We start from the raw sequence: 13,265 nt of genomic DNA, 5'->3' as shown, positions 1-13,265 counted from the left end.
TGACCTGCTTCACATGTAAATATTGCATTGATTTTGCTCAGACACACTATTTTATTAAATGTGCTTTCATATATATGATTTAGAGAGGTCCGTACCTATTTTCAGAATGAATCACTGGTAAGAAAATGAGGAGAATTCATTATTATGATTTGAATACAAAGTTTTTGATCCATAATTTATCAGTTCTTGAGAACTATATAACTCATAATATAGTATGAAATATAGTATATAGATTTACACAGATTTCTCAGACTGCTATTGTATTTCTTTACTGCGCTTTGAGTACACTGTGACAAATTTCTGCAGAAAATTTTTGACCTCTACAGTATTAAGCAAACATACTAAGTGCATAATTATGATGAATTATGGTATCTCTTCCAATATTGTAAAATTCCTGGCTCCTTGGTCAGGGGTTTTGGTGTTAGGACGGGGCTCTGTATTCATTATATGGTGAAAAATGCATTATTTCTTTGAAAGTCTTCTTCTCTACCCAGGTATTTAGCAAACATACTAAGTGCATTAATTATGATGAGAAAGGGTATCTCTTTCAAAATTGTGAAATTCCTGGCTGCTAGGTCAGGGTTTCTATGTTTGGCAGGACTCTAATGATTATATAGTGAAAATGCATTAATTCTTTGAAAATCTCTACTCGGGTTGCATTATACTCAGGTGAAGATTAAGGTCCTTGGGCCTCTTGTTTCACATTAAAAAAAAACACCGTTTAAATAGAGTGAATAGCTTTAAATATGCCCAATATTCACCTGTCTGTGTTAATAAAACAAATTTTGATGTATTTAGTTCAATGGAATAGTTCAAGAAGTGGATGAGTCTTCTCCAACTAAGTGTCCTATAACAAAACAGCTTGTTCTGGATTTTGAAGAAGAAACAAAGAAACCAATCATTGAAGTGGATAAAGGATTAGTTGTTAAACTGAAACCTCATCAGGTTGAAGGCAAGTCTAGAAAAAAAATATTTTTACCAAATTTTGTCATTTTTGTTTCTCAGCATCAGAAAAATTACTAAATATTTTGCTTTTATGCACAGTTTTGGTTGTTCACACCAATTTGTGTCCCAATTGATCCAGAAAAAAAATCAAATTTTAAAATAATCATTATTCTATTTCTATATCTGTGATTGTATAAGTGACTGGATTGTGATCCTTAGAATTTCATTTGCAATTTGTTGCTGTTCATTTATTTTAGCTGTACAGTTTGTCTGGGATTGTACCTTTGAATCATTAAAAAGGGCCAAAACAGAGGAAGGATCTGGCTGCATTTTAGCTCACTGCATGGGTCTAGGAAAAACCTTGTCAGTAAGTGATTATAAAGAACACATGTGTGTGTTTAAAGGGTAAGTGATTACAAGATTAACAAGTTCCATGTAAAATACAAGATAAAGACTCCCCCCCCCCCCCCCCCCCCCCACCCTTTTTTCACCTTTTTACACTATTCTTAGTAATGCTAGAAAGATGTCATGTAACAGGATTAGACAAACCAAACTTTTGTATCAGTAAAATAAAGCAAAAGTTGCTACTTCTGTGTATTGGCAGAGTATTTTAGCATCCTATGTAATGGAATTTTTACCTTGATTTTGTAGTAAAGGTAATTTTTTTTTCAAGCATAACAGGAGTTGAAAACTAGAATTCAAATAATACATGTATACTCTATGGTTAGTTTCTTTAGATAACTCTAAAGAAACACAACTCAGTATTTTAGGTTAGGTATTTTAGGTATGTATATAGTGTTCTTTGTCTGATTTTGTTAACTTGATAAAGGGAATTGGCTGCACATTGATATTAAGATTATAAGAATTTGAAATTTAATTTTGAAAAAAAAAATGCACCTTTGATGGTATGTTTCTTCTATTCTTAAAATGCAGGACATTTTATGTCTTCACATTTACAATTTTATTTTCAGCTGATAACATATATTCACACGATGCTTACCTACAGCAAGAAAACGAATGTGCATACTTGTGTAGTTGTGGCACCCCTGAACACTGTCCTTAATTGGCAGTATGAGTTTGAAATGTGGCAAGAGTTCACCAAAAAGGAAGTAGATGTAAGAACTAGTTCTAAATTTATATGTAATACAGTCAAACCTCGTTATCTCGAACTTGATGGGACTGAGAAAAAACTTCCATATATCCGAGGATTAGAGATATCAGGGGTAAAATACTTAATGAAAAAGTAGTTGGAACTTCCACATCACTTCGACATATCCATGGTATTCAAGATATCAGTGTTCGAGATACTGAAGTTCATCTGTATATACATGTACCTAATTTAATATCACAGATACATGTATAACTAGAATGTTATGTACATGTACCAGATATTAAGAGACATATAGGAAGCAAATAAAATAGGTTTTTTTTTTACCGACAGTATTTTTGGCACAAAAAATGAGTAGATGATATCATCATCGTTTTTGTTCCTAAGTAGTGCTGAACTATATGCATTGACAATAATAGCAACCCTTAATATCATGCATTTGGAAATGTTATCTTAAGAATATTTCTAATTTAGCTACATCTGATGTGTATGCAATACAATCCTCAGAGTTTATACTACTTCTTGTTTACCGTTTAACATTTTTTTATTGACTCTTCTTGAAAAACAAGGCAAATTCAAGTCTGAAGTAACAAGCACTGTTTCATCTTCCATTGCGTAATATAATATACACTTCCTCTGGAAATACATATAATTATATTTTTAGAAAAATCTTTTATTCCCTTATGTCAAAATTAAAAATTGATTATTGCACATTTTATTGTTTATGTGCATGTATTTAAAGGTGTATGAGATGTCTTCAGTGAAGCAGAATGCCGATCGTGCTGCACTGCTGAAGAACTGGCACAGAGATGGAGGGGTGCTTATCCTGGGGTACGACATGCTCAGGAACCTCTCCCAGGGCAAACACTGTAGAAGCAAGAACATGAAGAAAATCTTCACTGAAACTCTGGTGGACCCAGGTATGTGGACACTGAACATCAGTAGTTTAATGCATTTTTCAGAAAATGTTGTCTTTATTTACTTTGGTCAATCTCACCATGCTTAGATGATAAAATCCATCCATCTTTTATGAATAGTGCTTATAGTGTACATATACTTTATTTAATTTTCAGTTTCCTGTTTTCAAGATTGATTTTTCTTGGTCTAATCTGCATTTTATAATGAATACAGGGATTAAAAGAGATGAAATTTACTACCAAGTTTGTTTTTCCCCTTTCTGTTAAAAACTTTTTTTCATGAAAATCTAAAATCCAGAAAGTGAATTAAAATACACAGTATCAAATCTTGATACTGGTATATTTTTGGACTGGCCAAAAAAAATCCTAGATAATGAAGTTGAAATTTGAGTATATGATAGGATCAAGGCAGCCATCTCATTTGACACATTTCCTAATATGACACTGCTATGCTCGTTTGGAGTTCTCAGTATGGTCCTGGCTTACAATTGATCAGAGACCTGGAGCTCTTATGATCCATAGCTTTTTTTGTTGTCTTTTTTCAGAGGTTACCTTGCATACTGTTTTAATCTTTTGAAGTAATTTATTAAATTTTGTTAAATTGGCATGCACATAAAACTTAAGTTATATGTATTTATAAGCAGAAAAAATATTTTGCATTTTTCCTAACAAAAATGAAGTGGTATATTAACTTATTCAGTTATTTTCATTTAAAAATGCCATATTTAAACAGGACCTGATTTAGTGATATGTGATGAAGGCCATATTTTGAAGAATGACCAGTCTGCCATCTCCAAAGCCATGAACAGGATCAAGTCTCGTCGAAGAGTGGTGCTAACTGGAACACCATTACAGAATAATCTTATGGAATGTAAGTACAAGTAACTCTACAGGTGACTAGAAATGACTTGAACTTTGAACTCTCAAGATTCCTGATCTCTCAAAGGAAGTCTTCAGTCACACTTTTTTTTTTCTCCTACTGTATATAGCAAGGCAGATTTAATTTCTCAAACTCTCAATCTATCAAAACCCTTGATCACTCAAAGTCCAAATGCAGTCTTGTAATGCATTTCTATTCTAATTTACCCTCACTACCTTGAAGTGGCTGTGTATGTAAGCTTGACCTAATTAGCACAATTACCTGGAAATTTAAATGGCTCCAGGAATCAATGCTCAGAGACTAGTAAAGTGTCTGTCTGTCTATTTGTTTCACAATTTTTCAAAATATTACTCCTCCTACAGTTTTTCTCCGATTTTGATATAACTTGGCATACAAGTAGATTACACGATATAGTTTTTGGTACTATATTTATGCTTTATCATTGAAATATATATATAAAAAAAAAAAAACCTTTATTAAACCAATATTATGGAAAGAGTTTCTTTTAAAAAGGTCAGGTAACTTTTTAAAGATGTAGACAAATTAGTCAGGAATTTAAAAAAGGCAAGATAAGGTAAAATTAAAATTATTGAGATAAAAAAATCAAAATGTCTTCTTGGCTGTTTTTGGCTAAATAATTTCAAAGTTTGCTTTTATATTGGCAAAATGTTGCGTTTATGGTGTTACTGCAACGTTATATGTTGAACGTAAACACGTCCACATACGTGTATCTTTATATTTGGAATATGCAAAATCTAAAGATGATTTTGATCACTTGACATGAAAACATTGAAGAAAAAACACTCCACTACTGAGGAAGAGGAGGGGGTGTTACCGGCAATGTTCTTTTCACATTAGTTGCAAGCCAGTATATTGCCCAAACTCTCAAAGATTTGTTAATTTTCCTTTATCAAATTTTCATTAGCAGAATGTAAAATACTTGCATTTAGCTTATACTCAGACAGGTTTTGTTACATAGAAAAAATGTACTTGATACTTGTATTACTTACATGTGTTATAGTATATTACTATCTGTTTACCATGTCATTTACATGTAGGTCCGATAGGCTGGGTGTTTGTATGAATTTTACTAACAGAATATATTATATGAAAATTTTATATGTGAAAAGAACATTGCCAGCAATATAACTTGGCACACAAGTGGAATACACTAAGATACATAATTCTGTAAATTGGTTTTTGATTTTAATGAACGATGTTGCCATGGTGACTAAAATAGAAATATCTATGAAATACTTTCAAAACACTACTCCACCTGTAATTTTGGTCTTGAATTTAATTTAACTTGGCATGCAAGTAGACTTAACTGAGATACACAATTGTCTGTATCTGTTTTTGATGTTACTATGGTTACTAAATTCAATATTTCTTTAAAATCCTTTTAAAAGGCTCCTCCTCCTACAGTTTTAGCCAGATTGCAATAAATCTTGACACAAAAAGGGACTAATCCAAGGATCATTATTCTATTTATTGCTGTAGTAAAGTTTCATGTCCAAGTGCTACTTTCTACTTCCTGTGTTATAGGTACAAACAAATAGAGCTACAGTCTCATCAGAGACATCTGGTTTTCTAAGCTGCTTTATTTTTTCTAACTTTTAGATCATTGCATGGTTGATTTTGTGAAGCCCAATCTGTTGCTACTTTCCACTTCCTGTGTTATAAGTACAAACAAGTAGAGCTACAGTCTCATCAGAAACGTCTGATTATTTTTTCTAACTTTTAGATCATTGCATGGTTGATTTCGTGAAGCCCAATCTGCTGGGAACAAGTAAAGAATTTCGTAACAGATTTGTCAATCCTATCACCAATGGCCAGTGTGCTGACTCTACAGCACATGATGTGAAGATCATGAAAAGACGAGCCCACATCCTCCATGAAAAACTTAATGGTTGTGTACAGGTATTGATGTTGTTTTATAATTTGTTAAATGAATACAGATTTGTATCAGGGTACTATTAGAAATGAATTTTGTGTTCCCATTTTAGTTTTTCGAGCATATTGTACAGTATTTGCTGCTTAGTCATTCTTGCACAATTTATATAAATCTTGCATTACATCTCTGACATGTTCATTTATTCCAATTGTATACTTGTATCTCTCAAGGTTATATCTCAAAAGATATTTCTCAATGAATGATTTTTTTACAGCCTGTGTTCCATCTAATAACATACATGTGCATGTATTTGTTTCTATGGAACATACATGAATTTGTACAAATTTTTCACTGCCCTTTGATCAACAATCGTAAAGTGATCAAAAGTCTCACTTCTATCTAAGGACACAAAAGGGCAAGAAATTCGAAATGCTTAAATGTCCTCTTAGATGCTTGTTTTTGGATTGTTGATATGCATCATATTTGACTGTTAGCCTTGAATCATTTTGATACTGCCAAGGTCATTCTAGATGTTGAATGAACATTCCATTCTCATTTAATACATCATGACCTTTGCAAATGCAAATGTCCCAAAAATGAAAATTACTTTGTATGAAATGTCTACTTTTCAACAAAGACCTCTTGGAAAATCTAAAGCAATAAAATCTACAGATATTCTTTTTGTATTCCTTCAGAACTTGTTAGGAATTTCAGAATAATATCCGTAGAACATTTTTTGTGCTGAATTAAGGACTGCTCTTTTTGTATGTAGAATTGTCTTTTATGTTTTACAGAGAAAGGACTACAGCTCACTTACAAAGTATTTACCTCCCAAACATGAATATGTGATTGCTGTGCGTTTGTCTCCTGTCCAAATTCGTCTGTATGAGAAATATTTGGAAATGGCTGGTTTTGGAACAGATGATGCTCCCAAGGCTAACCGTGGAGCTAGGCTGTTTTCTGATTACCAAGCTTTGATGCGAATCTGGACTCATCCATGGGTCTTGAAAATGGATGAAATTCGCCAGGCAGATAGGGTAAATGGTTGATGGATTTATATAATACTTTGGTTAATATTTTTAAAAAAAAGCATCAGTTCCACATTATCAAATGTTCAAAACAATACATGTACAGTATATAAACTTGTTACTCAAGAACTGTTTGCAAATTTTCATAACTACAATCCTAAAAATGTTTTTTTACTGGTAAAGACAAACACTAAATACATTTTAAACATGTCAAATTTTGATAAACATAGAATAGAAAAGGAGATCAAAAAAAAATGGAGAAAGAGGTTTGAAAATATTTCCTGAGATCAGTTTCATTTTTGGTCAGGGTACTTTGTGTGGTAGATGCATGTAATCTATTCTTGTTCATATTGTATTTTTCATGCCACACCATGAATATGGTGGGGCATACAGTGTTTGTCATGTCTGTCCTTCCGTCACACTTTGCATTTAGCTCAGTTTCAAAGAAACTATTCAGGATATTTTTTATCAAATTATGATATTCTGAAAAACATTAATGAGAGCTATTCAAATGCATCAAATTTTTTTACCTTGACCTCTCCTTTGACCTTGACCACACTTTTCAAAAACTGTGTTTAGTTCAGTTTTGAAGAAACTATTCAAGATATTCTCATCTTTTTATCAAACCTTATATGCTGATTCATTTTGATTAGAACTATTCAACTGCATCAATCAAACCTTATGCATTTTGGGGGAAAAATCTGATCCAGAACTCAGTTGAGGCCTATGGGCCTCTTGTTATATAAGCTTATCCACTTCTACATTATGAATGTATCCTGGGTGGGGCATACATGTCCAGTGGACATATTTCTAGTTTGTTTGTGTTGCACATGTGTGTATTTTATTGTTGTACAGTTATATTTGTTTTTTTTTTAAAATGAATGAAGTTGACTCATTTATATTAGGCCAACTTTAAAAAAAATGTTTACCCTCTCCCATCCGACTGACTAAAAAATGGCTGAACTCGATAATTTTCTTAACCTCCAGGAAACAATTATTTTTTTATTCACTCCGAAGCTTTCTCATCCCATTATTAACTATTTTAACTCTTCATATCTGCAAGTTTTCAGTAAGAAAATTTTTCCCTTATCTGCCTACCAAATTTTTTTATCCTGAGTCAAGAAAGTGCAAGCAAGCATGTTTTTAAAGATGGCCTTATTCACTATGTACATATGTATATATGGATCAAAACTTTGAATTAATTCTTATATAAAGTATTGTATTAAAATGATTTATGTATTGCTCTTGATACAAATGTTAATAGATTTTTTCATGCATAGATTTAGACATGTAGGTAAGTTATATCTGTTATCTACTATCAGCAAGGACACACATATGAAAACATAAATTCATGATAAAAACCTCCTTTGTTTAGAGACTGTTTGATGACGAGTCTGATTTTGTGGATGACTCGGATCCTAATGATAGTGATGGCAGCAAATCAACAGACAGCTCTGATTCATCAACCCCATCAGAGGTTTCAATCAAGTCTGATATATCAGATGGGGGACGCAAAACTCGTAGTTCAAAGAAGAAAAAGGAATCTGAAGATGATGACGACGACTCAGACACAGAGTCACAGTAAGTGGCAATATACTTTGGCAAAATTATACAGCAAAGAATTTCAGTAATTTACATGTTTTATACATGCACATATTCAAATTATGGTACAGTAAAAATGTGTATCTGTAGGTTTATGGTTAATGCACATTTTTTGGATGAAATATTTTAGGAAGAAAGATGAAGTTGTAAAGAAGTGGACAACAAGAAGACAAAGAGGAGATATCAGTATGTAAACTTTACTCAGATTTCATTTTTAGCTCACCTGAGCCGAAGGCTCAAGTGAGCTTTTCTGATCACATTTTGTCCGGCGTCCGTCTGTCTGTCCGTCTGTCCGTCCGTCTGTCTGTCTGTAAACTTTTCACATTTTTGACTTCTTCTCAAGAACCACTGGGCCAAATTCAACCAAACTTGCCACAAAGTATCCTTGGGTGAAGGGGATTCAAGTTTGTTCAAATAAAGGGCCACGCCCTCTTTCAAGGGGAGATAATTAGGAATTAGTGAAAAAATAATGGCATCATTTAAAAATCTTCTTCTCAAGAACCACTGGGCCAGGAAAGATGAAACTTATGTGGAAACATCCTCAGGTAGTGTAGATTCAAGTTTGTTCAAATCATGACCCCCGGGGGTAGGGTGGGGCCACAATGGGGGATCAAAGTTTTACATAGAAATATATAGGAGAATATCTTTAAAAATCTTCTTCTTAAGAACAGCAAAGCCATGATTAGTCATATTTGTATGGAAGCATCCTCAGGTAGTGTAGATTCAAGTTTGTTCAAATCATGACCCCCAGGGGTAGGGTGGGGCCACGATGGGGGATCAAAGTTTTACATAGAAATATATAGGAGAATATCTTTAAAAATCTTCTTCTTAAGAACAGTAAAGCCATGATTGATCATATTTATATGGAAGCATCCTCAGGTAGTGTAGATTCAAGTTTGTTCGAATCATGACCCCCAGGGGTAGGGTGGGGCCACGATGGGGGATCAAAGTTTTACATAGAAATATATAGGAAAATATCTTTAAAAATCTTCTTCTTAAGGATACACCAAAGGCTTTTTTCAAGATTTTCAACAATTTTGAGATTTTTGGCTAAGAAAAAGAAGTTAATCACTGCTTTATAATGCATGTAAAATTCTTGGTAATTATGAAATGGTTTTCTAATTATTTAACAATAATGAAACATAAACACTACCACATGTGAATGTTCCGTTATTGAAGCTTCTGATTTGATCTGTGACTGCCTGCTCATGAAAGACGCAATAAATCACTGTGACCACTTGGGGAATTCTTCACTAGCCACAAAGAGATTATCAGTAATTAAACTACAGGGACTCTAGATTTAGAGAAGGAGATCTAACAGATCACTGATGACCATAAAATAGGAGGTGGAGCTTAGCTCTTGCCATTTTGCCGGGAAATCTTTCTGATTCAGAATTGAACCTATTTTACTTAATTAAAAGCATCTAAATACAGAAAAGAACCTCCCATTCTTGTGAATATGCATAGGAAATAGCGCTAAGTGACAGGTATCCAAAGCTGAATCTCCAAGGTGTCATATATTCCTAGCTTTGGCAGATTTTGTTGTGTAATGGGTTTTTGCCCTCTACTGTATAGTAAGATCAGACAGTTTGTGGTATTATTTCAAAGGATTCAGCTCCCTCATTTATTGACCAATTTCTCTGAAAATTGGATGGGCTTCTTCTCAAATGTGTGTTCACAAAACCGTATCTCAGATTTTTGATATCTAGCTTAGTTTTGGAATTATTGAGGGAAATGTTAAATTAGGCTAATAAATTGGTAACATTGAAGGGCAAATGGCTGTAACTTTTGAATTAGAAGATTTATCAAAAATCTGAGATACAGTTTTTAAGTTCAATCTTTAATCTACCTTGAGGCAAAATGACCACTTTGAGGGGTTAAATACAAAAAAGTTGATTTATAAAATATTTAAGCACTAAAATTTACATTAATATTTAAATAATTTTTAAATAAGTTATTAATTAAAGTTTAAATTAGGATAATTAAATAGTAAATTTAACAAGCTTTCAAATGATATATACTTTTATTATGTTATCTTTGATAATGAAAGAATTGCATGCAAATTAAATTATAGCATTTGGAAACCTTTGGTGTATCCTTAAGAACAGCAAAGCCATGGTTGGTCATATTTATATTGAAGCATCCTCAGGTAGTGTAGATTCAAGTTTGTACAAATCATGTCCCCTGGGGATAGGGTGGGGCCACGATGGGGGATCCAAGTTTTACATAGAAATATATAGGAAAATATCTTTAAAAATCTTCTTCTTAAGAACAGCAAAGCCATGGTTGGTCATATTTATATTGAAGCATCCTCAGGTAGTGTAGATTCAAGTTTGTTCAAATCATGTCCCCTGGGGATAGGGTGGGACCACGATGGGGGATCCAAGTTTTACATAGAAATATATAGGAAAATATCTTTAAAAATCTTATTCTTAAGAACAGCAAAGCCATGGTTGGTCATATTTATATGGAAGCATCCTCAGGTAGTGTAGATTCAAGTTTGTTCAAATCATGACCCCCAGGGGTAGGGTGGGGCCACGATGGGGGATCAAAGTTTTACATAGAAATATATAGGAGAATATCTTTAAAAATCTTCTTCTTAAGAACAGTAAAGCCATGATTGATCATATTTATATGGAAGCATCCTCAGGTAGTGTAGATTCAAATTTGTTCAAATCATGACCCCCAGAGTTAGGGTGGGGCCACGATGGGGGATCAAAGTTTTACATAGAAATATATAGGAGAATATCTTTAAAAATCTTCTTCTTAAGAACAGCAAAGCCATGATTAGTCATATTTATATGGAAGCATCCTCAGGTAGTGTAGATTCAAGTTTGTTCAAATCATGTCCCCTGGGGATAGGGTGGGGCCACAATGGGGGATCAAAGTTTTACATAGAAATATATAGGAGAATATCTTTAAAAATCTTCTTCTTAAGAACAGTAAAGCCATGATTGATCATATTTATATGAAAGCATCCTCAGGTGGTGTTGATTCAAGTTTCTTGAAATCATGACCCCCAGGGGGTAGGATGGGGTCACAATGGAGGATCAAAGTTTACAGAGGAATATATAGGAAAAAATAATTTTCTCAAGAACAGAAAAGCTATGATTAGTCAAATTGATTATTGATATGGAGGCATCCTTGGGTAGTGTAGAATGAAATTTGTTCAAATGAGGGCCCACGGGGGTAGGGTGGGGGCCACAATGTGGGATCAAATTTTTACAAATGAAAATATGAGAAAAATCTTCTGCTTTAAAATTCCCCCCCCCCCCCCCCCCGGTAAAATGTTCAATACTGAACTGATTTTTGCTTTTTTTTCCTAGCCAATATGCTCAGGTGAGCGATGTGGCCCATGGGCCTCTTGTTATACCTAAGTATGTAAGGCCAAAAAAAAACTTGATTAGTAGTTTCTCGGGCACCGCCACATCAGGTCAAAGACAGCTGCATTTGATCAGAATGAAAATTACTACTAGAGCATGAATGAGTTTCTAATGATTAAAGTATTAGAAAGTATGATGGAAGTATTTGTTTTTAGGTCACCTGAGTCACTCAGGTGACCTATTGCTATCCGTTTTTGTCCGTCGTCGTGCGATGTGCGTTAACATTTGAACATTTTCAGCTTCTTCTCTGAAACCGCTCAACCAATTTCAACCAAATTTGGCATATAGCATCTATGGGTGAAGGGGAACAAAAATTGTGAATTTCATGGTCCCTGCCCCCCTGGGGCCTGAGGGGTGGGGCTAAAACCACCAAAAATAATGCAATCTTTAAAAATCTTCTTCTTTACTCCTGTACATCAAGCAGTCAAACTGTTGGCATCATTGTAATAAGCATTGAGCCCTCTACCAAAATTGTGAAATTCATGGCCCCAGGGTCAGGGGTTCTGGCCCCAGGGTGGGGCTATATAGATCATATAGTGAAAGTGCATTATTTCTTTGAAAATCTTCTTCTCTGCTCCTGAATAAAGTAACTAAGTACATAGTTATGAAGAACAAGAGTGCCTCTTCCAAAATTGTGAAATTCATGGCCCCAGGGTCAGGGGTTCTGGTGTTAGGGCGGGGCTCTATTGATTATATAGTGAAAATGCATTAATTCTTTGAAAATCTTCTTCTCTGCTCCTGGGTATTGAATAAAGTAACTAAGTACATAGTTATGAAGAGCAAGAGTGCCTCTTCCAAAATTGTGAAATTCATGGCCCCAGGGTCAGGGGTTCTGGTGTTAGGGCGGGGCTCTATTGATTATATAGTGAAAATGCATTAATTCTTTGAAAATCTTCTTCTCTGCTCCTGGGTATTAAATAAAGTAACTAAGTACATAGTTATGAAGAGCAAGAGTGCCTCTTCCAAAATTGTGAATTTCATGGCCCCAGGGTCCGGGGTTCTGGTGTTAGGGCGGGGCTCTATTGATTATATAGTGAAAATGCATTATTTTTTTGAAAATCTTCTTCTCTGCTCCTGGATATTAAATAAAGTAACTAAGTACATAGTTATGATAAGCAAGAGTGCCTCTTCCAAAATTGTGAAATTCATGGCCCCAGGGTCAGGGGTTCTGGTGTTAGGGCGGGGCTCTATAGATTATATAGTGAAAATGCATTAATTCTTTGAAAATCTTCTTCTCTGCTCCTGGGTATTAAATAAAGGAACTAAGTACAAAGTTATGATGAGCAAGAGTGCCTCTTCCAAAATTGTGAAATTCATGGCCCCAGGGTCAGGGGTTCTGGTGTTAGGGCGGGGCTCTATAGATTATATAGTGAAAATGCATTAATTCTTTGAAAATCTTCTTCTCTGCTCCTGGGTATTAATTTAAAGAACTAAGTACATAGTTATGATGAGCAAGAGTGCCTCTTCCAAAATTGTGAAATTCATGGCCCCAGGGTCCGGGGTTCTGG

At 34.2% G+C, this 13,265-nt stretch overlaps 1 protein-coding gene across 1 annotated transcript in view; it reads left to right on the top strand.

The window, feature by feature from the left end:
- The window catches only part of LOC133197390 (transcriptional regulator ATRX-like), a 43,209-nt gene that overhangs the window by 18,194 nt on the left and 11,750 nt on the right, over nt 1–13,265 (top strand). Inside the window, exons 13-21 of the mRNA XM_061333398.1 lie at nt 799–952; nt 1,203–1,312; nt 1,917–2,060; nt 2,796–2,973; nt 3,704–3,841; nt 5,595–5,770; nt 6,539–6,781; nt 8,148–8,353; nt 8,505–8,560. Of these exons, the coding sequence (XP_061189382.1) occupies nt 799–952; nt 1,203–1,312; nt 1,917–2,060; nt 2,796–2,973; nt 3,704–3,841; nt 5,595–5,770; nt 6,539–6,781; nt 8,148–8,353; nt 8,505–8,560 (1,405 nt within the window). The remainder of the gene's footprint in view (nt 1–798; nt 953–1,202; nt 1,313–1,916; nt 2,061–2,795; nt 2,974–3,703; nt 3,842–5,594; nt 5,771–6,538; nt 6,782–8,147; nt 8,354–8,504; nt 8,561–13,265) is intronic.

Source organism: Saccostrea echinata, unplaced genomic scaffold (assembly GCF_033153115.1).
Source record: "Saccostrea echinata isolate AGI-Se365-2 ecotype Australia unplaced genomic scaffold, CSIRO_AGI_Sech_v1 ptg000030l, whole genome shotgun sequence".
Taxonomy (NCBI): domain Eukaryota; kingdom Metazoa; phylum Mollusca; class Bivalvia; order Ostreida; family Ostreidae; genus Saccostrea; species Saccostrea echinata.
This window is presented reverse-complemented; position numbering and strand designations above follow the sequence as displayed.